At 37.4% G+C, this 25,120-nt stretch overlaps 1 protein-coding gene across 1 annotated transcript in view; it reads left to right on the top strand.

Annotated features, from left to right (window-relative positions):
* The window catches only part of TMEM196 (transmembrane protein 196), a 65,302-nt gene extending 40,182 nt beyond the window's left edge, over positions 1-25,120 (top strand). The window contains exons 2-4 of the mRNA XM_068973371.1: positions 16,699-16,755; positions 20,636-20,890; positions 25,061-25,120. Of these exons, the coding sequence (XP_068829472.1) occupies positions 16,699-16,755; positions 20,636-20,890; positions 25,061-25,120 (372 nt within the window). The remainder of the gene's footprint in view (positions 1-16,698; positions 16,756-20,635; positions 20,891-25,060) is intronic.

The raw sequence follows: 25,120 nt of genomic DNA, 5'->3' as shown, positions 1-25,120 counted from the left end.
CCGACTCGATGCACGTGAGTTTGGGTGAAGTCCCAGAGTTGATCATGGACAGGGAGGACTGGCGTGCTGTGATTCATGGGGTCTCAAAGAGTCGGACATGACTGAGCAACTGAACTGAACTGAAAGTTGAGATTAGACCATCATCACTCAGAATAGTTTACTATTGATCAGATCAGTGGATATGGATAGTAGCATTCACTTGAAAGTACTGAGGCACTGTCCAGATTCTTAATTCACCAAAGGGGAAAAAACTGTTCTGGGTCTATACTGAAGCCAAGCTTGGTGTTCTGAGAGAAAATGAATCAACAGCTAGGATATACACTCCTTGGTAACTTTCCTAAATCTATTTCTCTCTTACAAAACCAAAAGTACAAATTCATGTAATGTTATACATAAATTATCGTGCAATTAAAAATTAATCAAACATTTTTAAAGAACACACTTTTTCATTCCAGAAGCACCTTATCATCTTTAAAAAGAATCTTCTGGTAATTATCACTCAGTTCCAAGGTATTTTGTTGTTTAGTTTCTTATTTTTATTTTTGTAGCAAGGTCTACTTATACTGACATCTCTAGACCATCTGAGGCTTGATAAGGAAATTTTTGAAACCCACAAAGCTAAGTTGTGACATTTAAAAAGTCCACACATCTAAATTATTTTTTTAGAGAATTAACCTAATCTGATCAAACATGAGTATTTTGAAATAAATTTAATTGGAAATAAATTATGTTTAATTGGAATTTATTCAGTAAAAAACTAACTGCACCCAGTTATACATCTTGCAGTTGTTGATGTTGTTCTGTTGCTCCCTTGTGTCTGACTCTTTGTGACCCCATGAACTGCAGCACGCCAGGCATCCCTGTCTTTCACCATCTCCTGGAGCTTCTTCAAATTCATGTCCATTGACTTGGTGATGCCATCCAACCATCTCATCCTCTGTCATCCCCTTCTCCTCCTACCTTCAATCTTTCCCAGCATCAGGGTCTTTTCTAATTAGTCAATTCTTCGCCTCAAATGGCCAAAGTACTGGAGTTTCAGCTTCCGCTTCAGTCCTTCCAATGAATATTCAGGACTGATTTCCTTTAGGACGTACTGGTTTAATCTCCTTGCAGTCGAAGGGACTCGCAAGAGTCTTCTCCAATACCACAGTTCAAAAGCATCAATTCTTCTTGCTCAGTTTTCTTTAGTCCAACCTCCCCATCCATACATGACCACTGGAAAAGCCATAACTTTGACTAGACAGATGATGGTCAGCAAAGTAATGTCTGCATTTAAGTACACTGTCTAGGTTTGTCATAGCTTTTCTTCCAAGGAGCAAGCATATTTTAATTTCATGGCTGCAGTAGCCATCTGCAGTGATTTTCCAGCCCAAGAAAATAAAGTTTATCACTATTTCCATTTTATCCCCATCTATATGCCATGAAGTGATGGAACCAGATGCCACAGTGTGTGTATTTTGAATGATGAGTTTTAAACCAGCTTTTTCACTCTCCTCTTTCACCTTCATCAAGAGGTCTTAGTTCCTCTTCACTTTCTGCCATAAGGCTGGTGCCATCTGCATATCTGAGGTTATTGATATTTCTCCCAGCAATCTTGATTTCGGCTTGTGCTTCATCTAGCCTGGCATTTTGCATGATGTGCTCTGCATATAAGTTAAATAAGTAGGGTGACAATATACAGCTTGGCATGCTCCTTTCCCAATTTGGAACCAGTCTGTTGTTCCATGTCCAGTTCTAACTGTTGCTTCTTGACCTGCATACAGATTTCTCAGTAGGCAGGTAAGGTAATCTGGTATTCCCATCTCTTTAAGAATTTTCCACAGTTTATTGTGATCCACACAGTCAAAGGCTTTTGTGTAGTCAGTGAAACAGAAGTTGATGTTTTTCTGGAATTCTCTTGCTTTTTCAATGATCCAGCAGATGTTGGCAATTTGATCTCTGGTTCCTCTGCCTTTTCTAAATCTAGCTTGAACATCTAGAAATTCTCAGTTCATGTACTGTTGAAGCCTGGCTGGAGATATTGAGCATTACTTTGCTAGCATGTGAAATGAGTGCAACTGTGTAGTAATTTGAACATTCTTTGGCATTGCCCTTCTTTGGGATTGGAATGAAAACTGATCTTTTCCCATCTTGTGGCCACTGCCCAGTTTTCCACACTCGCTGGCATATTGAGTGTAACACTTTAACAGCATCAGCTTTTAGGACTTAAAATAGCTCAACTAGAATTCCATCACCTCCACTAGCTTTGTTCATAGTGATTCTTCATAAAGCCCACTTGACTTCACACTCTGAGATGTCAGGGTCTTGGTGAGTAATCACACCATCATGGTTATCTGGGTCATTAAGATCTTTTTTGTATAGTTCTTCTGTGTATTCTTGCCACCTCTTCTTAGTATCTTCTGCTTCTATTACGTCCATACCATTTCTGTACTTTACTGTGCCCACCCTTGCATGAAATGTTCCCTTGCTATGTCTAATTTTCTTGAAGAGATCTCTAGTCTCTCCCGTTCTATTATTTTCCTATATTTTTATGCATTGTTCACTTAGGAAGGCTTTCTTATCTCTCCTAGCTCTTCTTTGGAACTCTGTATTCAAATGGGTTTATCTTTCCTTTTCTCCTTTGCCTTTAGTTTCTCTCCTTTTCTCAGCTATTTTAAGGCCTCTCAGACAACCATTTTTCCTTTTTGCATTTATTTTTCCTAGGGATGGTTTTGATCACTGTCTCCTGTACAGTGTCAAGAACCTCTATCCATAGTTTTCATGTACTCTGTCTCAGATCTAATCCCTTGAGTCTATTTTTCACTTCCACTATATAATCACAAAGGATTTGATTAAGGTCATATGAAAAGGCCTAATGGTTTTCCCTATGTTCTTCAATTTAAGTCTGAATTTTGCAATAAGTAGTTCATGATCTGAGCCACAGTCAGCTCCCGGTCTTGTTTTTGCTGGCTGTATAAAGTTTCTCCATCTTCAGCTGCAAATATAATCAATCTGATTTCAGTACTGACCATCTGGTGATGTCCATGTGTAGAGTAGTCTCTTGTGTTATCAGAAAAGGGTGTTTGCTATGACCAGTATGTGCTATTGGCAAAACTGTTAGCCTTTGTCCTTCTTCATTTTGTACACTAAACCCAAACTTGCCTGTTACTCCAGATATCTTTTGTTACTTTTGCATTCCAGTCCCCTGTGATGAAAAGGACGTCTTTTTTGGGTGTTAGTTCTAGAAGGTCTTGTAGGTCTTCATAGAACCGTTCAAATTCTTAGGCATTAGTGGTTGGGGCATTGACTTGGATTACTGTGATACCGAATGGTTAGCCTTGGAAATGAACCGAGATCATTGTCATTTTTGAGATTGCACCCAAGAACTGCATTTTGGACTCTTTCCTTGACTATGCCCACTAATCCATTTTTCCCAAGGGAGAAATGTACTACCCACACAGTAGTAGATATATAGATCATCTGAATTAAATTCACCCATTCCAGTCCATTTTAGTCCAGTGATTCATAAAATGTGATGCTCACTCTTGCCATCTCCTGTTTGAATACTGCCTGTTTATCCTGATTCAAGGACCTAACATTCTAAGTTCCTATGCAGTATTGTTCTTTACAGCATCAGACTTTACTTTCACCACCAGATACATCTACAACTGGGTGTTTCCACTTTGGCTCAGCCTCTTCATTCCTTCTGGAGTTATTTCTCTGCTTTTCGCCAGTAGCATATTGGACACCTACTGACATGGGGAGTTCATCTTTCAGTTCCATATCTTTTTGCCTTTTCATACTTTTTATAGGGTTCTACATCTTGGAATTGGCTAAATTTTTGCCCCTCCTCAGCATACTGTAAATACATTCATGCATCCATACTAATTCATTCATTCAGTTTGAAATTCCATTATGTCATCTAGAAACTTTATTTCAATAGCACAGCTTTGTCTTAGGAGCTGGCAAAGTCAAATATAAAAATAGATGATCCTGGGTTGAGAAGATCCCCTGGAGGACGGGATGGCAACCCACTCTAGTATTTTTTTTGCTTCCCTGATGGCTCAGCTGGTAAAGAATCTGCCTGCAGTGTGGGAGACCTGGGTTCAATCTCTGAGTTGGGAAGATCCCCTGGAGAAGAGAAAGGCTACCCACTCCAGTACTGTGGCCTAGAGGATTCCATGGACTGCAGAGACCATTGGGTTGCAAAGAGTCAGGTACAACTGAGTGACTTTCACTCACTCACTCTAAGAGTACCCATAATGGCAAATGAAATAATACATCCAATTCCATTTTTGTAGTAATATGAGGTTCAAAGCTGTTTTTCTGCTGTGTTATTTCTTTTCTTCATTGACTTGCCCATTATGGAGGAAAATTCCCTTTTTCAATCCACTATTTTTCTAGAGGATTAAGAGATATCAAAATGCTTTTAAAAATACAAATATTATTTCATCTACTATTATGATTAAGTAGAAATACAAAACCTTTCCCTAAATAAAGATGAGATATGGTGGTCATTGAGGGTGAAGCTGTATTTACTTTAATACACAGTGGTTTGACTCATCATATTTAACTGAGAATAAAACTACATCCAGCCTTCAATCACAGTTCTCCATGATAGGTTTCATTTATTTCAAAAGGACTGAACTCAATCCTTGTAAACTGCTCTGTGGCATTTCTGGATCTGTGCCTGAAAGCTCTGACTGCGGCAGGTTCCAAACTCAGTTCAACATGCAAAAGCATCCTTGTGTAAAAGCAGGCAAGATGATGGCCTTAGTGTTGTGACTGAAGAGATACTAGGACAGCTCCTTGACTTCAGAATATGTGCTGCCATCCTCCTTTCCAATATACTTTCTGAAAACACATAGACTGGGGAGTTTTGTTAGTTTTTTTTTTAATACTCATAAGGAGCCTGGAACTTTGAGACATTCCAACTGAATTTAATCAATTCTCTACTAACAGTTGAGATTGCTCCTCTTGTATCATTACTAACACTTATAGAATAAATAATTTGACACTAGATTGTTTTGTACACTTGCAGCCATAACAGTTGGATAAATTCTTAAATGCAGGTTACGGGGCAAATTATGTATATATATATATATATATGCATGTATATATGTGTGTCTATGTGTATACTACATGCATGTATGTATATGTGTGTGTGTGTGTGTGTGTGTGTGTGTGTATTATATTGGACAAGGGCATGTCAACCCACTCCAGTATACTTGCCTAGAGAACCCCATGGACAGAAGAGCCTGGCAGACTACAGTCCATAGGGTTCACATAGAGTAGGGCATGACTGAAGCAACTTAACATGCCCTAGTGCAAGTGTTCTATATGCATGTCTGTATGTGTACATGTATATATGTGTGCTTAGTCGCTCAGTCATGTCCGATTCTTTGTGACTCCATGGACTATAACCCGCCAAGCTCCTCTGTCCATGAGGATTCTCCAGGCAAGAATATTGGAACGGGTTGCCATGCCCTCCTCCAGGGGATCTCTCCAACCCAGGGATCAAACCCAGGTCTCCCACATTGCAGGTGGATTCTTTACCATCTGAGCCACCATGGAAGCCCAAGAATACTGGAGTGGGTAGCCTATCCCTTCTGCATGGGATCTTCCCAACCCAGGAATTGAACCAGGGGTCTCCTGGTGGATTTTTTACCAGCTGTACTACCAGGAAAGCCCTGGTATATATGTATGTGTGTGTGTGTTTGTGTGTGTGAATATGTGTATGCATATATATGTAATTTTAATAATCTTTGCTAAATTCCTCTTAGTGGAGGCTATATCAATTTATATTTCCACAAGCAATATATGACAATTTGGTTCCCCATATCCTTGCCATGGTTATCAAGTTTTAGGATTCCTGCCAATCTGATAGATGAAAAAAATGTATCTGATTTCATTTGAAATTACATTTGTCTCACTATTGATGAAGTTGAGCATTTTCAAGTTTAGCCGTCATTTGTATTTCAGGGAATTATCTGTTCATATCCTTTGCCTATTTTTCTGTCAGATTGCTAGCCTTTTCCTTGCTGATTTCCAGGAGTTCATTTTATTTTAGGGAGATTAGTCTTTTGTTTATAAATTGCAAATATTTTCCCCAGTTTGTCATTTTGAACTTGTTCATGACAATTTTCTGCCATGCAGCAATTTTTTGGCTTATTTTCTTGCTTTAATTTTTGAGCAAATCAGTCTTTCATTTCATGAACTTAAATTATAATTAAATGATCTTTGTAACTTCAAAATAATAAAAGATTATACTTTCTTCTACTTTTTTATGATTTTGTTTTAAATTTAAGTACATTAGGCGTGCTGCAGTCCATGGGGTCGCAAAGAATCGAACATGACTGAGCAACTGAACTGAACTGACATTAGGCAACTACCCTGTTATGTGATATAAAGTATATATCTAGTTTCATTTATTTTTCCAGATGGATACACAGATGTCTGTTTCTCATAAATATTTAGAGATACCATTTTATTACATAGTATATCTCATATACATTCTGTCTCTTGGCTTTGTAATTCTACTGTTCAATTTTTCTACTCATGTGTCAGTGTCATTCGGTATTAATTATTGAGGCTTTATAATATGTTTTGATGTTTGATATCAACATGTGCCCTCATTTCTCATCTTTGCCAGAGTTTTACTGACAAAATTTAGGTATTTATTCTTTTACATTAATTTTAACATCATATTTCCAATTAAAAATTGATATTTTTGTTGTTTTTATTGAGTTATGTTAAATTTACTAATTATATTATGAAGTATAAGCATAATTTTTAGGTTAAAACTTTTTATCCAAGATCATATATTTTTCCATTTATAAAAATATTCTATTATCTTATTTATTAATGTTCTTAGGGATTATCTTTATCAGTTAATACTTGATTATAATCAAGTTTCTTATTGAAAATGGGATTTCTTCCCTTACAGATTCCAGTAGGATGTTATTTGTATACATGAAATAACATGTGTATAGTTTCAATATATTGATTTGTGCCTTACTACTTTACTAAATCATCTTATTTTTTGTAATTAATGTTAGAGCTAATTCTCTTGAAAATTTCATGTGTTAATCATACTGTCTGCAAACAAAGATAGTTTTATCTCCTTTTTTCCAATTGTAATACCTTAAATCCCTTTCTATTAACTAATTATGTTGTATAGTAGCTCCATTCCAATAGTCAAGAAAAGTGACACTAGGTATTCTTGCTGTTTTCATCACATCATATCAATGACACATACTCTCTACATGATTTATTGCTTCTGGTGTCAACCATAGTCACCTGGCTGAGGTCAGTCAGTCAGTCAGTTCAGTCGTATCCAACTGTTTGCGACCCCATGAATCACAGCACGCCAGGCCTCCCTGTCCATCACCAACTGCCGGAGTCAACCCAAACCCATGTCCGTTGAGTCAGTGATGCCATCCAACCATCTCATCCTCTGTTGTCCCCTTCTCCTGCCTTCAATCTTTCCCAGCATAAGGCTCTTTTCAAATGAGTCAACTCTTCGCATCAGGTGGCCAAAGTATTTGTAAAATCTCTCCTCTAAGTGACTCCTCTAACCCCTTTTCCATATGACCCTCTTTGGAAGGAAGTCTTTATACGTAGACCACACCTCTCTGAGAGTTAAGTAGCTACATACAATATTTGGTCTGCATAAATTTGTCTCTTCTCCATAGTTATTTATGTGTTTACTTATTTATCCATCATTTATGTCCATCAAGATGGCCCCATGAGTATTTATTCTACTCACTGTTCACATTCCAATATTACTTTATTGTGCAGCTCAGATTGTTCCAGCTTTAATCACTGGGTGCTCTTTCAGCTGGCTTCTGCATCCCTCTGACGGACCTCAGTTAATGTGGGTTTTTGTTTGTTTTTTGAGCACTTCCATACTTTCTGACACAATAGCATGCTCCTGGCTGGTATCATATTTTCCCTGTTGCATTCCAAGGACAGACATATCTCTAAGGATTTATGATTCCTTTTACTGGAGAACAGTTTTAGAAACCAAGAGCTGAGTGATTGCGTTTCTTGCTACTAGTATCATTGCATCTAGGCCCTCTCAGTTGACAGAGCAAGAAAGCTAATACTAATGTGTATATAAACAGAGCTATAAATAGTTCTTTTATGCAACCATATTTATATATATTAAGCTAAATATCTACAACTCTAATCCATTACCATATAGATCATTCTAGGCTGTTCCCCGTGGTTATAAGTAAACTCTCACTCCAATACTAAGAAACCTACCTCCCACCATCCCTCATCCATTTAATCCACTGTTCCATTTTAGTAGGATCAGAATTATTAACCAGTAACCTTATAGGAAGCCACTTTGTCAAACAGATCATGATGCTTACATACAGTTTATTTTGCCTTTAGGTTATAGACTCCATTCATTTCCAAAGTTACTCATGTCAGTATCTTTTCACTTCCTTCAGTGAAACAATTTCATAAATGTGTTACATAGTAGATTGCTTTGTCATATTCTGCATTCCATCTTGTGATTTCATGAGCCTCTAAGTGATTTTTTAATTACATACATTAAGGTTTATTCTTTGTGCTATGCAGTTCTATGTGTTTTGACAAATGTGTAGTGTCTTGTAACCATAATCACAATGTTGCCTTAAAAATATCCCCTAGTTACTGATTCAACTTCCTCTACCTTCTCCCAGACCCTGGAAACTACTGAACTTTTCAGTATCTCTTTTATTTACTTTTTTAAGAATTTCATATAATTGGAATCATACAGTATGCAGTCTTTTTAGACTGGGTTTTTCATTTAGCAATATACATTTAAATTTCATACATGTCTTTGAGTATGTTGATCCCTCATTTATTTTTATCACTGAATAGTATTTCATTGCATGGATGTATCTGGCTTATCCATTCACCTATTGAAGGACATCTTGGGTGCTTCCAGTTTTTATAATTGATGAACAACTGCTATAAAGTTGCAAATTAGATGATTAAATACTCAAAGTACAATTGCTGGATCACATGTAAAGACTATGTTTAGCTTTGTAAGAGCTGCCATTAGATCTTTCAAAGTAGCTGTATCGTTTTCCATACTTATTAAGCAATGAATGAAAATGTCTGTTTTTCCACACTACCAACAACTAGTATTTCCAGTTTTGTTTCTGTTTGTTTGTTTAGCTATTCTAATAGCTACATAGTGGTATTTCATTGCTGTTTAAATTCATGATTTTTTTAATGACAAATGACACTGAATATCTTTCATACATACTGTCCTTAGATCTTCTTTGGACAGATGTCTGTTCAGATATTTTGCCCAAGTGTTAATTCAGTTGCTTGTTTGTTTTTATTGTTGATCATATTCTTATTTCAACATATTTCCTCCCAATATTTTTTACAACGATCATTAAAAATGATCATTATTTGTATCAAAGTCTTTATGATGCCTATTTTCTTAATTCCTGACACAAAATTAGTCAGATTCTTCCAGATAATAGTGTTATCAGGCCCAATTCTAGATCTAGTTAACTAAAACAAAACACAGAAAATGTAGGGACGATTAGGAGCCTAAGAGAGACATCTTTTAGCAATGATGAAGGCGCTGAGGAGAATAAGCTTAAACATCATGAAATAATGTCTCTGTTTCTAAGAACCACGGGAGAGCAAACAGCTCTGACACTCTGAACTTACGTTACAAACGAGGACTTTGCCTTTCTCTCTTGAAGAGCATTTTCTTGGCCTCATATTTGTTGGTATTTCACGGAGAGTGATTAAGAAGAATATCAGTGCTCCACTGAAAAGCTCTAAGATGAGTAGGCCTACCGGCAAAGCACAGGTGCACACCTCACGTGCAGTTCCAGACCATGAAAGCACTTCAGGGTTATCTGGGAAGATGTGAAATGCTGATGCCCGAGTCCCAGCCCAGTCTGGTTCTTACTTAGTCAAGGTAGCAGGAATTGTAAAAGTTAATACACAGCCAGGTTTGGGAGTCTCTGCTTTCAGACAGGCTTTCCAACCTGATAAACTTCCTTCATTCAACACGTAATTGGTATTGGACTCACTAAAGAAATGGGATGATCCCAAAGGCAAAGAAGCCCGTGACAGAGAGGACATCCTTAGGAGTCTAGCCTGGTGTCATATAAGAAGGTCAAAGTCATATTGGCACAGTATTAAGAAGAATATGAACCACTGTGGCATACTAGCATTTTGTGAGCTAAACTACAAAATAATCCTTTTAGAAACTTCAGTTGTTATTCTTGAACAGATGATTGAAGTAGAGTGAAAATATTCAAGAACTGGAGGTAACAAATCATCCATTTTTTAACCCAGATACAGGGAGAAATACACCCTTTTTATTAGAGATAGATTTCTTTGAATCAATTTCTCAACATTTTTGTGTGTGTTCTGTTTTTCTGCATGTTTTAAAGAACCTAATTTTGATGAAACTGTATAAATCATTGACTGTTACCAAACCATTAAGTTCAATTTATGGTTCATCTCATTATCTTGAAGCAGGAAAAAAGTAACCATTTCTATTTTTGAATGTATCTTCGTTAATGGTTAGTGAATTTCAGTGAAAATTAATTCACTTGATGGGTTAAATGTTACATGAGAAAAATTTTTGAAAACGGTCTTAAACTATGATTGGCCCACTGTCTTTCATAATCCCATCTGCCCAGCACTTGCTTCTTCTCCTAGCCAGCCGATAGAACCACTGCTTTATGTGTTTCCATGACAACTATGGTTCCCAATTTTCTATTACATAATTTAAATAGAAATTCGACAGTAGCCTTTTTAACTCTTAGTCCTTCATCAAAATAATCTTTCTTGGACAAAAAGAAATAGTAATAAGGAAGTCATTAACTAGTATCTAGGTCAAGGCTGAGAGAGAGAGAGAAAACCAGTAAGGAAAGAGGTTTGCATTCATTTTAGTGAAGTTTTAACATATCTCTTCTTTACCTAGCAGAGTGTTTCCCTCTCTCCATTTTCCCTATTATTAGAGAAACTGAACACATTCACATGTGTTCTGATTGCTTACATTAGTGAAATTATTTACAGCAACTTATTTTATTGTTTTACTATCACTTTATTTCCTTACCTTTTTCAGACTTCCCTGATATCTGTTGGTTCAATCTTTATTGTTGTTGCTGTATTTTTTCTGTTCATTTTTATTTTCTAGTCTTTGATTTTTTAATGCACACATTTAAACTTGAACTTTTTCATTAATATCTAGCACATTAGCTCTTCTATTATTCTGCTAAATGATACAAGAATCTTAGAATATTTTACACACATCTTTGTCTCCAACCTGCCATCTCTCATGCCAGCATCATCTGGCATATTCATTCTAAAGAGATATTAATTTTTCTAATCAATTAGTTCAGGTCAGTCACTCAGTCATGTCCAACTCTTTGCGACCCCATGGACTGCAACATACCAGGCTTCCCTGTCCATCACCAACTCCCGGAGTTTACTCAAACTCATATCCATCAAGTCGGTGATGCCATCCAACCATCTTATCCTCTGTCGTCCCCTTTCCTCCTGCCTTCAGTCTTTCCCAGCATCAGGGTCTTTTTCAATGAATCAGTTCTTTGCATCAGATGGCCAAAGTATTGGAGGTTCAGCTTCAGCATCAATCCTTCCAATGAATATTCAGGACTGATTTCCTTTAGGATGGACTGGTTTAATCTCCTTGCAGTCCAAGGGACTTGCAAGAGTCTTCTCCAACACCACAATTCAAAAGCATAAATTCTTCAGTGCTCAGCTTTCCTTATGGTCCAATTCTCACATCCATATATGACTACTGGAAAAACCATAGCTTTACTAGATGGACCTTTGTCAGCAAAGTAATGTCTCTGCTTTTTAATATACTGTCTAGGTTGGTCATAGTTTTTCTTCCAAGGAGGAAGCGTCTTTTAATTTCATGGCTGCAGTCACCATCTGCAGTGATTTTGGAGCCCCCACAAATGAATTTTCTCAGTTTCCATTTCTAATCAATAGTTTCTATTTTAAAATTTTACTGTTTTGCTTTATTTTGTGCTCTTGCTCTGTATTTCTCTCTTAACTCATGTGTTTGTTTCTCTGTTTTCCCTAAGAACAGCTTCTAGTTCTTTCAAAGTGACTAATTCTTTTGAGACTGTCAGATGAAATAATGCTTTGGAGCCTATATTAGTTTTCTCTTGCTGCTAGAACAAATTACCATAAACTTAGTGACTTAAAATAACAGAACTTTACTTTCTCACAATGCTGGAGGGTAGAAGTCTAAAATGGGCCTACAGGGCTACACTCTTTCTATAGGTTCCAGGAGAGAATCCCATTTCCTTACCCTTTCCATCACCGAGTCCATCCACATCCTTTGCCTCATGGCTCGCTTCCATCACCTTCAAAGGCAGCAGTGTAGCCTCTTCAAGTATCTGTGTCTCTGCATCTTCGGATAATTTTCTTTGGACCTTCTTGTGTTCCTCTTAAGGGACCTTGTGATTATATCTAACACCTACTTGAATAATCCACAATAATCCTCTCATCTTTAGATTCTTCTAGTTTAATCACATCTGCACAAGGCTTTTGTGCCTATAAGGAAACATTATGGATGGTAGAGATTAGGATGTATGGATCCTGGTGTTCTTTTGCCCTAATGAGCATATCTTTTTTGTAATCTCTTTTGTAAATGAGAGATTGGCTGAATGTTCAGCACAATTTCAAAAGATACTCTTTCAAAATCTTGTATTTTATCTTAATATCTTCTTTTAGGATGTTACTGTGAAAAGTGGAGCCATTCTGATGAGGAACTGATTTCACTGTTACAATGATTGTCTTTGGTGCATGTTTTCAGATTCCATTAATGGAGGGGTGTGGTCACCTGAACTTCTCACCCTTGTCAGTGCCTCACCCTCAGCTTTCCATCATTCCTGCTCACTTACCGAAAAGTTCTCAGTCTGCAGTTTATTCACTTTTTCTTACTGTTAAACCAGCATTTCTTTAGCGTTTCTACATCCTAAGCAACAGCAGAAGGCTCCATGGACCTTCATTAAGAAAATCACTCAAAATATAGAATGTTATTGCATAACAGCTCCATTTCATCCTACAATGATTCACAGCCTTAGTTATCTACTGAATTTAATCTTAACTGAAATCAAACAAATTTCACTTGGAGGACAACAAGTTTTATTACATAGTTGCCCTTGATGTCCTACAATTAGATTGCTTCATTTACATAACTTCCTAGTAAGAACAAAGCAAATAATTCTCCCTGGATTTAAATAGCCTAACTTCTCAGATATAAAATTATATATTCTCATGTAAAATTATATATCTAATTCAGGATGTAGATATGATATAGACATAAATATCCAACCATCAGTTTTTCTTTTTTAAAAAACTAATCAGTTTTTCACTTGTTTTATAATTTCTACAATATAGGTCAATGTTTTGCATCCTGGATAAGGTTATGTGGACTAAAAATAGTACCTTAAAATATTAGACTCTTTATATAGTAAGGTAGACTTAATTTTAGACTGTAGTACAATCAGCTAATCTTATAATTATTTTTATTACAATAAAAATTAACAAACGGCAAGGGTAAAGAGTGCAGTTATAGACGGTGAGGTGTCATTGAATGCTTCTGGTTAGGTCTTCTAGTGTAATGTAGTCTCACTAACACTGAAAAGTCCTTTTGAAAAGCATTCCCTTTACATTACGTGGCTTCCCTGGTGGCTCAGATGCAAAGAATCCGTCTGCAATGCAGGAGACCTGGGTTATGTCCTGGATCAAGAAGATCCCTTGGAGAAGGAACTGACTACCCACTCCAGTATTCTTGCCTGGAGAATTCCATGGACAGAGAAGCCTGGTGGGCTATAGTCCATGGTGTTGCAAAGAGTCGGACATGACTGAGTGACTCACTTTCACTTCCCGTTGCATTATTAGAAATAAGTTAACTTAGACACTTAATCAGGACTTCCCTGGTGGCTCAGATGGTAAACCGTCTGCCTACAGTGCAGGAGACCTGGGTTCGATCCCTGGGTCATGAAGATCCTCTGGAGAAGGAAATGGCAACCCACTCCAGTACTCTTGCCTGGAACATCCCATGGATGGAGGACCATAGTAGGCTACAGTCCACGGGGTCGCAAAGAGCCGACACGACTGAGCGACTTCACTTCACGTCACTTCACTTCAGGCACTTAAGCCTTTGATTTTATGTGCGATTTGTAACCTTGATGTATGACCCTGAGTAAATGACTAAACCTGTCTGGACCTCTCATTTCTTATGTGCAGACTGCAAGGGCTCAATTAAGTCATCTTTTAAGATCCTTTCTGGTGCTATGACTTGGAATAAAGCTGGCCAATAAAAGAAAAGATTATTCACTGCTTTTTGTTCTTTAACTCTTTTCTATAACCTGTGATGGCTAAACCTAAGCCAGGGTCCCTTAAACCCGCCTCAGAATTGCATGATCTATTTTCCTTCCCATTCAGTTCAGTTCAGTCACTCAGTCGTGTCCAACTCTTTGCGACCCCATGAATCGCAGCACGTCAGGCCTCCCTGTCCATCACCAACTCCCGGAGTTCACTCAAACTCATGTCCATCGAGTCAGTGATGCCATCCAGCCATCTCATCCTCTGTTGTCCCCTTCTCCTCCTGCCCCCAGTCCCTCCCAGCATCAGAGTCTTTTCCAATGAGTCAACTCTTCGCATGAGGTGGCCAAAGTACTGGAGTTTCAGCTCAGGTTACAGTTTCCTCTAAAGAGAGTGGATTTTGGATTCTCTACCAGCAGTATTTACGCTGCAGGCCTGCAAGAGAGTGGAGAAACGTTGTTGGATTCCCTTCCTTCTCTATCTTCTCCCTCCCAAATCTGACCTTCTGTTTCTTAGAGGTACACTAGGAAGAAGCAATTTTATTGCACTTAAATTGTCCCAACCCAGTGAATGGAGAGTTAGGTTGAGCTCTGCTTAGGGTCCCGAGGTCCCCTTGGGCTTTGCTGTGGATAAATCATGGCAATGTTTATAGATTTCAAAAAGATCAAAGGAACACAAAACTGCACTGCTTTCAAATTATTTCAAGAATGAGTTCTCCTTGATGGACTTTCAGGGTAATAATGGGTTAGTCAGGGGAGCAGACGTAGGACATCTGAAGCTCTGATTGGAAGCTTGGAACCACTAAGAGGAACAGAATTGGTCCAAACTGGAATGACTTGAGCATAACCTTTAAAGGTCAGAGATGAGATCAGTAAGAAAGGGTCCATGTGAGGACAAGATCATCAAGACCTAGAACGTAGAGGAGGTTAGAAATTGTTACTCAGAATTTGCTTTATAAGGCTTCTGAAAATTCTGCAAGTATGCAATGTTTATAAAGTTGTGAGTTTCTTTCGGTTCATGGTTTAATGGAATTAAAATTATTTTATTAGCTTTATTTATATAGTATGATGACCCTTTGCCTATTATATGCTTTCTGAATATAATCCCAGTTTATTTTGTGCCTTTGAGAGCAAAGGCACAGAATAAAGTATCTTTTACTATCAAAATCATAATTATATGTATTAGTATTTGTATTTTCTATTTTGGTCTGTGACTTTGCTGCTGTGTTTAGTTATACACCAAATTCTTATATATCCTTGTGTTACCTGATCTAACTATTTTGCTGCATCTTTGCCTGCTTTATAATCATTTTGTTCTCTTGCGTGGAAATTTATCTGCAAAGGTAAATTTTTCTTACCAATTATTTTTCATCAAATTTTGTTGGTGTTTAACATATTACATATTTCAGGTAATCCTTAGAGTATTTTGATGTGTATATTTTAAAATATGTTCAGAGTTTAACAGTTTAAACTCAGTTAAAACCACTTATATTCTTAGTTCCAACTTGAAATAATAACATTTAAAAGAAAAATCAAATGAAGACAAGCGTAACCATATTCATTGTTTCCTTTGCTAATCTGAAAGCCCTTATTATTTATTAATGAATGTATTGTTTTACTTCTATGGTTGACTTCCAGCAAAAGTATGCACAAATGGCCCTAAACGTTTCTCTACAAACTAGGCAGTTTACCACTTTCTGATAACCCAAATGTATACTAGTGTGTCACTGGTAGACTATTTGATGCAGCTGCTTTTGCAAAGCAATTATGTCATCAATGTGCTTATTTACAAGAAATTACATCCCACTGACAGCTTCATCCCCTGTGTTCTTCTGACATATCCACAAGGACAGTATTTCTGTTAGAATGAGGAGGCAGCTATTTTACCGGACATAGTTTAAGATGTACAAAGAATATTTCTGAAGAAAAATATCTCCTGTCCGGGGCCTTGTCCTTTTATGTGTGATACATTCGCTTCCTATAGCACAGCCCACTGATTTCTCATAACTTAGTATGAATGAATGTACCATCTCACCTTTTCCCTGAGAAAACAGAAAGGGATAAGAAGACAGTGAAAGCAGACAAGAGGAACGAAACTCTAAACTCACCTACTTCATCATTTTGCCTGGGGGTAAAGCAGATTCTGGTTTTTCTTAAATTCCACAATCACCTATATCAACTTTGCACAAAACTTCCATTAGCGTTTGCATTTTTATCCATTACTATCCTAGAATGAGGTATTTTTCTTTTCAGCTTTTGATGGGAATGTAAAATTTTCAAGCTTCCTTGAAACAAGTGAATGAGTGAACTATAAGCTGACAACTGGAAGTCCTCTTGTCTTGGGATGTGAAATAATTGTTCTTCTTTTCCTTTTCAGTTTCTTCTTTGTGGCATATGTGGAATATTGTGCGCCAAAAAAAAATCTGGACTTGTCGTAAGTTTTTGCCATGTTTGTATTGTGCACTGAACTGTTTGAAATGTAAGAACTCAGAAAGGGAAATGATGGCTAGCCAACTTTCATATCCTGAATGTTACTCACTTAAGATAAAAAGAAGACTGACAAATAAATTCTGACTTTTTTTTCTTTTCAAAGAAAACCATCAAGATTATTACAGACTGTGACAAAAGAGAAAGAAAAGCTTTGATACACTTAAATACATGAATCTGCAACCCTTAATGACCTCTGTGGATGGAAGTCTCCACTTTTCATTTGTAGACTTCCAGACACAGGAATCCTTCATCGAGCTAAAAAAGACAGAGCTTGAATTCATGGGAAATTTAACTGTTTAGATATGGAAGTGAGCCTAAAGATTGCTGGCTGTGACTGTGAAATTCATTGTGCAAAGCAGCAAAACAGCTGTGTTGTTATAGTTGCAGTTAATTCCCAAAGATTTGTTAAATTTAATTTTACCTTATGACTATGAATGTGAATGTCAGCATTCTCAGAAGTTTTATGGTACTGTCTTGTGTCTTGAGGGGTGCTCCCAGTTAACTCTGATGTAAACTAGAGAAGGATTCCAGCATGCTGAAGTATGGATCCCCCTGTCTTTCTTGACATTTTTTTTAGAATTAGAAAGTAGAAAAAAAGTCATGTTTATTTTATTGAGGACAATAGGAAATGACATAGGCCTTTATAAGTTGGCAACATTACTATTGTACATGGACCCTAGAAAGTGGTCTTTGAGACTAAAAAAAGGAGAAGGCCAGGGAAGGGGGACTATGCAGTCCTTTATTTAACTCCTTTTTCTAATCATAGTTCTCTTAGTGAGGGTACCTATTGCAACAAAAAGGATGAAGCCCCCATTGCTTCAAAAATGTGAGGTGTGATTTTTAAAAATTATTTTAAGGAAATGTTTAGATAGACATTTTTTGGAGGCTTGTAATTTGCATTTGTGATTCCCCCATCACTCTTTCCCATGGTTTTCTTACTTTCTACATTTTTTCTCTATCAAGTCTCTCTATGGCTATATACTAACGATTTCTTGGAACATGGATAAAACAAAATGAAAGAAAGGAAGGAAGGAGAGAAGGAACAAAAGAAAGAAGGAAAGAAAGTGGGGGAAGGAAAGGGAAGCCCTTTAAAGTGGTGGGGGTGGGGAGCACGGGGGAGAGACATGGAGGTCAGCCTGGCCTGCTCTGACAAAGCACCATGGATTGGGAGGCTCACAAAGAACAGAAATTCATTTCTCACAGTTCTGGAGGCTGGAAGTCTCAGGTCAAGGTGCCAGCACAGTTGGGTTCTAATAAGACTCTCTTCTGTGCTACACATTTCTGGCTGTGTTCTCCTGGAATATAGCTCTCTAGAATCTCCTTGAAAAACATGGACCTGGTTCCTGAAGCTCCACTGTCTTGACTTAATTATCTCCCAAAGGTCCTGCCTCCAAATACTGTTTAATACTAGGGATTGGGCTTCAGCATAGTAAATTCTGGAGGGACACAAGCACTCAATTCATAGTAGAAGAAAAAGGAAGTTGTTTTATTTTGTTTGTTTGTTTTTTGAAAAACAGGTGTGTCTTTTTTTAAAACAGATCTTCTGTTTTTCTAATTCTAAGTTATTAAAAAATTATAAGATCTGAGTTTTTTAGGAATTACCATCTACTTTATCTTCCTGTACCATCTGGGGTTTCCATAGAAGACATTAACTGTCAAAGATTCCCCACACTTTAATCAAATTATGTGAGACTTTCTTCACTCGACATATCTCAGATTGAAAATAGTAGATGGTTAAAAACTTGGTACATATTTTAACATTTTAATTCTTGAGTAAAAATGTTTTATCTGTATTTGTTAATGAAGTATCATGTCCTTAAGGAATTAATGGCAATAACAGGAGAGAGTGTTTTCCTGTAATAATCCTTTACATTTGTTGTTTATTAATTAACAGTAATTATTAAAAGGCTAGGATGTAATATCTTTCCATATTTTCTGAGAATGAGTAAACACCAAAATATATTCCCAGGTAACCGCATGCCATTTGAATATACTTTAAAAGGAAATAGAACTGATTGATTCTATTTGAAATTGTGAGCTACAGTTTCCCACTGAGGAGGATTCGTTTGTTTGGTAATTAACGTTTAGTGTTGTATTTAATCAATTATTAAAAGATTATACTCATCCATCACTAGGTTTTCAGTTTTGGTGATAAGTACTATAAGACTGACACAATCAGAAATGCTGAATTAAGTTAGAGAAACAAAACAAACTAGCAGTTCTTTCTGCCCATCGTGCTATATCACACATCCAGTCTTACTTACCCTTTGCTGGGAACTACATGCACTTAGCCTAGATGATAAGTTGTCAAGGAAGCTTTGTCTGAAACCCCCGACTGGGCTGAATTCCCCTCCTCCCTGCTCCAAGGGCAGCCTTTCATCCTTCTTTCTTACTATTTGACATACCATGTTGTAATGTTGGATCTTCTCTTAGCCTGCACGGCAGCGTACTCAAGAGGAACAACTATGAGCTGTTCTTTCTTGTAATGACAGCTGCTGCCTCACTCATGGCCTAATAGACGCTAGGTGCTCAGTAACTGCTAAATTCAACTAACTATCGACAGAAAATAATATATAATGATCTCAAATTAAATACTAAAGTTATATAGCTGTTTGCCCTGTGGACTTATGCCAGAGGAGATGTCCAGGAATGTTTTCTGAGGAAGTAAGAGTTAGTCTTCCATTTAAGGAGCCAAGCAAGAAGCAAAATAGTTTCCAGGAAATGAAAATATCACTGAGGCAGGAATGAACAAGCTCTACTGAGGGACCAGGGAGGTGACCAGAATAGAGACTGTATCCCAGAGAAAGATGGAATAGGGTTGGTTGTTAAATTAGCATCACACTGAAAAGTATCATGAAAGCCATAGGAGGATTGAACCCAGATAAAAATTACATAATAAAGCCATTAAAGCTATTAAAATACTCAATTGAATTTATTAAAGATGCACAGAACATTTACTACACAGAAGGCATTTTGCTTGATTCTGCCAGGGATCCTGCGATAAGTTGAATAAAATCCCCCAAACTCTATTAATAGAGACCCAGAGCAAACCAAGAGTAGGATCAAAAGCAAAGCCACATCCTGCGTTTCTCCATAGCAATCCACCAAACAGTATTTTGTTATATCTTCTGGGCGGTGTCACAGAGTAACAAGATTTGAAAAATAAAGAGCCAGTTCGGCGGCGGGGTGGGGGGGGGGACGGCGGGTCCCTAATTTGCCTGTTGAGAAAACAGATACTAAACCAATCAAATTCTTATAAATGAAAAAAAAAAAAAAAGGAGTTAACTAACTTCCCTAAGCTCACACAGTTAGAGGAGTACAAAGTTTTGAAGCTAAGTGGAACTAATAACAATTCAGTGAGAAGACGTTTGGATTTTGAGTCTGAAAATCTGGATTTTCAGTCCCTGAACTACAGTGTTAACTGCTTACCACTCGTTTTCCAAATGTACGTTACCTCTCAGGATTAGTGGGTAGGTTAATTGAGATTCTACCTATTCACATTCCTGGCATAGCGGCACACTATAGATATCAAATATTCTTTAAATCTGAATCTACTATCAGATAAACTTTACTTACTTCAGAATTTTCATAAGCTGTATCCCTGGCCTTTATATAGTTGGCTATGAATTCCTGAGACACTGCAGGGCAGGCCCTCTCCACTGAGTCAGAGTGCAGAGAAGCCGGGCAAAAACATGGCCTCTGTGCTCCAAGAAGCATCCAGAGCGCCTTCTCTTCATCGTAGCTCAGCCATCCTGATGTGCAGCGTGTGCTCATCAGCTTCACCTCCTCCACTTTAACCCCCCGGCCCCTCTTTTTCTCACCAGATGATCCTCTTTTCCGCCTGCTGCATCTGCGGGCTCATTGGGGGCATCCTGAATTTTCAGTTCCTCCGGGCAGTGACGAAGAAGACCTCTTCCCTCTACCCCCTGCATCTCGCCTCCATGTCTCTCGCGTGCATTGGGATCGGAGGCTGCACCCTCTCTTCGTGGCTCACGTGTCGACTAGCCAGCTATGAACAGAGGAGGATGTTCTCAGAAAGGGAGCATTCTCTGCATCACTCTCATGAAATGGCTGAGAAAGTGAGTTTTGTACTTTTTCCTCTCACTGCTAGCACGTGATGAAGACTGCAGTCACATCTAGGTGATCAACTTGCAGCTTTAGATGAGAACTTGAGGTATTGGATTTTGTAAAAGTTTGGCCCTGTTGGATTAAGAATAGGAGTTTATTATTTTTTCCCTGTAATTCTGGGTACACCTGTTTTCAACATAATTTTGTAGCCTCTAGGTAAAAACAAGCTCCTAAAATAGAACTCATGAAGTATTGAATGTCTTATAGATTTGGATTTTTATGTATTATACTGAGGAAAAACATAAACTAAAACCACTCTGAATAATGCCAGATTTCAAAATCCAATGAGTTTTCCTTTCTAAACTTACCCCTTGTGCCTGTAAGTAGATGCATTTGATTATGTAAATTAGGTTTGCAAGCATAAAGGGATCTTGTAATAAGGCAACAAAAAGCCCTGCCTATCAGTGCAGATATTATAACACACATAAAGCTTCATTTAATTCTCGTCTAAATTTCATGCATATCTGGGTAGCTCTGCCTGTATATGAACATTTAAATAACTGTTTTATAACTGTTGTATCCCCCGCATCACTGTTTCATGAAACTCATTCAAACAAGGAGTTATAATTATTGCATCAAAGGACAAATGATACAATGAGCTGTGTGTGTTTCTTCTGAGACTTTCCAGGGGGCTCAGTGGTAAAGAACCCACCTGCCAATGCAGGAGACACAGGTTTGATCCCTGCATCAGGGAGATTCCCTGGAGTAGGAAATGACAGCCCACTCCAGTATTCTTGCCTGGGAAATCCCATGGAAAAAGGAGCCTGGTGGGCTACAGCCCATGAGGTCACAGAGAGTCCGACACGACTGAGTATGCACACACGGTGTATTTCTTCTACATTTGGCCCATATTTCTGAATTCAGTCCCTGCTTACGGGATCTGTTAAAGAAAGGATAGAACAACTGTAAAATAAACTCACTAAGCTAATGGCCACGTCATATTTTACTGGATATCATGGAAATAAAACTGCATAACAACAGAACAGAAGGAAGAGTAGCAAGAGTTACTGGTAGTATACAACTGCTTGCATCCTACACACTGTACAATTACAGTGTGATTTCAGAGGAAAAAAATACTCTGTGGTTTATGCGTTTCCCTTTCATATACAATCTATACACTCAAATAAGGAGGATAGATGCTCTTGAAATGTTCCAAGAAGGCAGTTTTCAACAGCTCTACACGTGTCCATCAAAAAGAGTTCATAGTCCAAAGAGCAGGACTGGTAATTTAATGGATTGTTAAAAAGAGGTGATCATTATATATTTGGATAATGGTTCTTTTGTGTGTCTATTTTTATACTAGTGTGATTTAGGTTTTTGTATGTATGTTTGTACAATATTTATTGTATGATTGTTATATTTACATTAGAGATTGAGGGCTATTGAAATAACCGACTTGCCCAGCTGCCCGGTGGTGCCCCCGACACCAGAGTTACCTACAAGGTACGCTGATTTCTAGGGAGTTACCATGTTGTAATGTCACTGCAGGAAGCACTGCCTCTTCAAGGAAGCCATGATGGCAGCAGATCAGTCTGGACTGATGCTGTGATATTGCTCCTCAAAGTACTGCTTCTGTGAGAGCTACTTTGAGGGCCTGACATAAACCAACATGGCAGAGTCTTGCAATGTGCAAGTTGGCTGAGTATTTAAAATATTCAGCCTGCCTGTAAGCATCCAAACACATTCCTGCTTGGATGATTCATGACTTCTTTATTCTCTGCCATGTCATGACTGACTCTGTATCATCGTTCACAGACTAGAGTTTTGCTTTTAATGATAGATGTGTCTGATAAAGGCAAACTTTGTATCGCTCTCATGCCAAAGCCGCATGGGTAGATAACCTAAGTTTGACACTAACACAATTAACCTTATGTGTAGAAGCTTTCTTCCTGTGAACTTACTTGGTATAAGACAGTTCATATTTATTTCATATATTTCAGATTTCTTAAAATAGTTACCATTCTTACTTTGGTTAAATACTATAATAAGAAATATAAGAAGTTACACAGATAATATGGCCCAACTGCAGAAAGTATATCCATTTGCCAACAGTCATTTAATCCTGCCAGATTTAAAATATAATCTTTTGCCAAAGTGGACATGCCTATTTGCAAATAAACTGAAGATACTCATCCATTTAAAAACCAATTTTAACTGTTTTTCCTATCAGTGATTTCACTGTGTCCATATTAGGGTGAATTTGGTTAAGAAAATTTTTTCTGTAAGATTTTTAAAAACTGATTTTTTTTCTTAATCCTGCAATAAATGATTATACCTTAGATTAAGTTTTTATTATTTTTAAGACACTTTTTGAATGCAAACCTATTTTAGGAGATGAAAAGTCATCTAAGAATCCTACTTCTATAAATTCCTTAGAAAATAGTTTTTGTCCTACTAGAAGGAAGAGCTAAGGTGGATGAGTAGATTTTGTTAAAAATCATTTTGGAGAGACAGTTCCATTTTTCTTGCCACCAATAGTGAGTTCTAAAATGAACTTCAAATCATGTATCTCATCAATAACCTAAACCTCATCCCAGTAACCCCAGTGTTTTTGTAGACCTACTTCTGTGAGCATATCTCTAGCAAAAGCCGGGCTCTCAGTGAGACTGAGCCACTGCCAGACATGAAGGCAGACTGTTGGCACCTAAAGAACTTCACTTTCTATCGGAGACTTAGCCCTAACCTGGTTTAAGTTTTTAGGCTTCAGGCAATTCCTCAGCACTTAATCAGGGTACATATAATGGATACCCACTTATAAGACAACCCCTATGGCCTGTAAGGGGCCAGGCACTTTACACGGGGATGGGTCTTGATGTGAGAAGAGGAAGGGTCTTCTTTGTATATTGTCTTCTTTCTCAGAATTTTTTTGGATGACACTCTACCTGATGTTCTAAAAGACACCAAAGTTTTCAAAAGCATAGTTCCAAAACCAAACCCATTCCTACCTTCCAGTCCCTCCCTGACTCTCCTAAGCTACTTCCAGAACCACCAAAGACAAGAAGTAAACATCTTTATTTTACTTTATCTCTCCTGTACTGAATTTTCAAAAAGAGAATAAAAACGAGGCATAGATATCTTTTCATTTTTGAAATAAAGATTTGGAAGAATTTCTAAAGTTTACAAAAGCAAACACATTACTTTCTTTTTTTTTTTTTACCCAGACACAGACATTAGACATACCTGATAGGCTTGAGATCATTGAGAAAACCTCTTTCTACTGGAGTCTTTGTTACAGCACTTTTGCAAATAGGCTTGTTCAAGTGTGGAATATTTTCATCTATTTTTAGATAGTTCTGCCTAAATACTATTTATAATATGATCCACTAACCATTATAAGTGTGAATGGGCCTCACATCTCCTTATTACCTTTCATTGTGTAGGGAAGAGTTTAATGTTCAACAAAACATAGGAATTCAAAGCATCTGAATTTTTCTTAAATTAATATATTTTCTAAAATTACAAATGAAACTTGAGTAAGTTCATCGTTTTTACTAAAATTCCTGTTGCCTTCTCATGTAGCTTTCCTTTTTAACTATTGAGTAATTGATCTCTTAAAAAACATGTTAAGAGCTTTTACAGTTTGTTGTTTCAGTGTATGAGTGACAATGCCGTGAAAAGCAGTATGTCCCACTGTGAATTATTAGTGTTGCTCAGTTACAGACAGGCAGTCCTTCTGTTGCCTTTTTCAGTTCTTCAGAAAAGGCCACAGAGTTTTCTACACAGTAAAGGTAACCCCTTGGCATCTGTTGGCATTTTGTTGATATGCTCAACAGACAAACCTATACAGTGGAAAAACTTGGGTATTTAAGCATCTTTTATCTAGGCGAGGTCTTTCCAAAACAGAGATGAGGAATGGTAGGGGAAACTGAGGGGACTGAGGAGAGAGTAAACTCTTGTTGTGGGTAGAAGATTTTGGTCTAAGAGACTGTCACTTCAGCATTTTCGTGGGTTCCAAGATGGCTTGAAATTTCATTTTCTCAAAATCAGCAATATTAATCCTTGTCCTTCCCCCAAACTCAGAAAGTTTTTCAATGGCTTGAAATTTCTGTTTTGTAAACAAATTAACCAAATTAATGTCTTATTCTGAAAGTGAATTTTAATTAATTTTATTTTCCTAACAGGAAATGACAGACAACATGAGCAATGGAGGACCACAGCTGATATTTAATGGAAGAGTATAA

This window comes from Capricornis sumatraensis, chromosome 5, assembly GCF_032405125.1.
Source record: "Capricornis sumatraensis isolate serow.1 chromosome 5, serow.2, whole genome shotgun sequence".
NCBI classification, from domain to species: Eukaryota; Metazoa; Chordata; class Mammalia; order Artiodactyla; family Bovidae; genus Capricornis; species Capricornis sumatraensis.
This window is presented reverse-complemented; position numbering and strand designations above follow the sequence as displayed.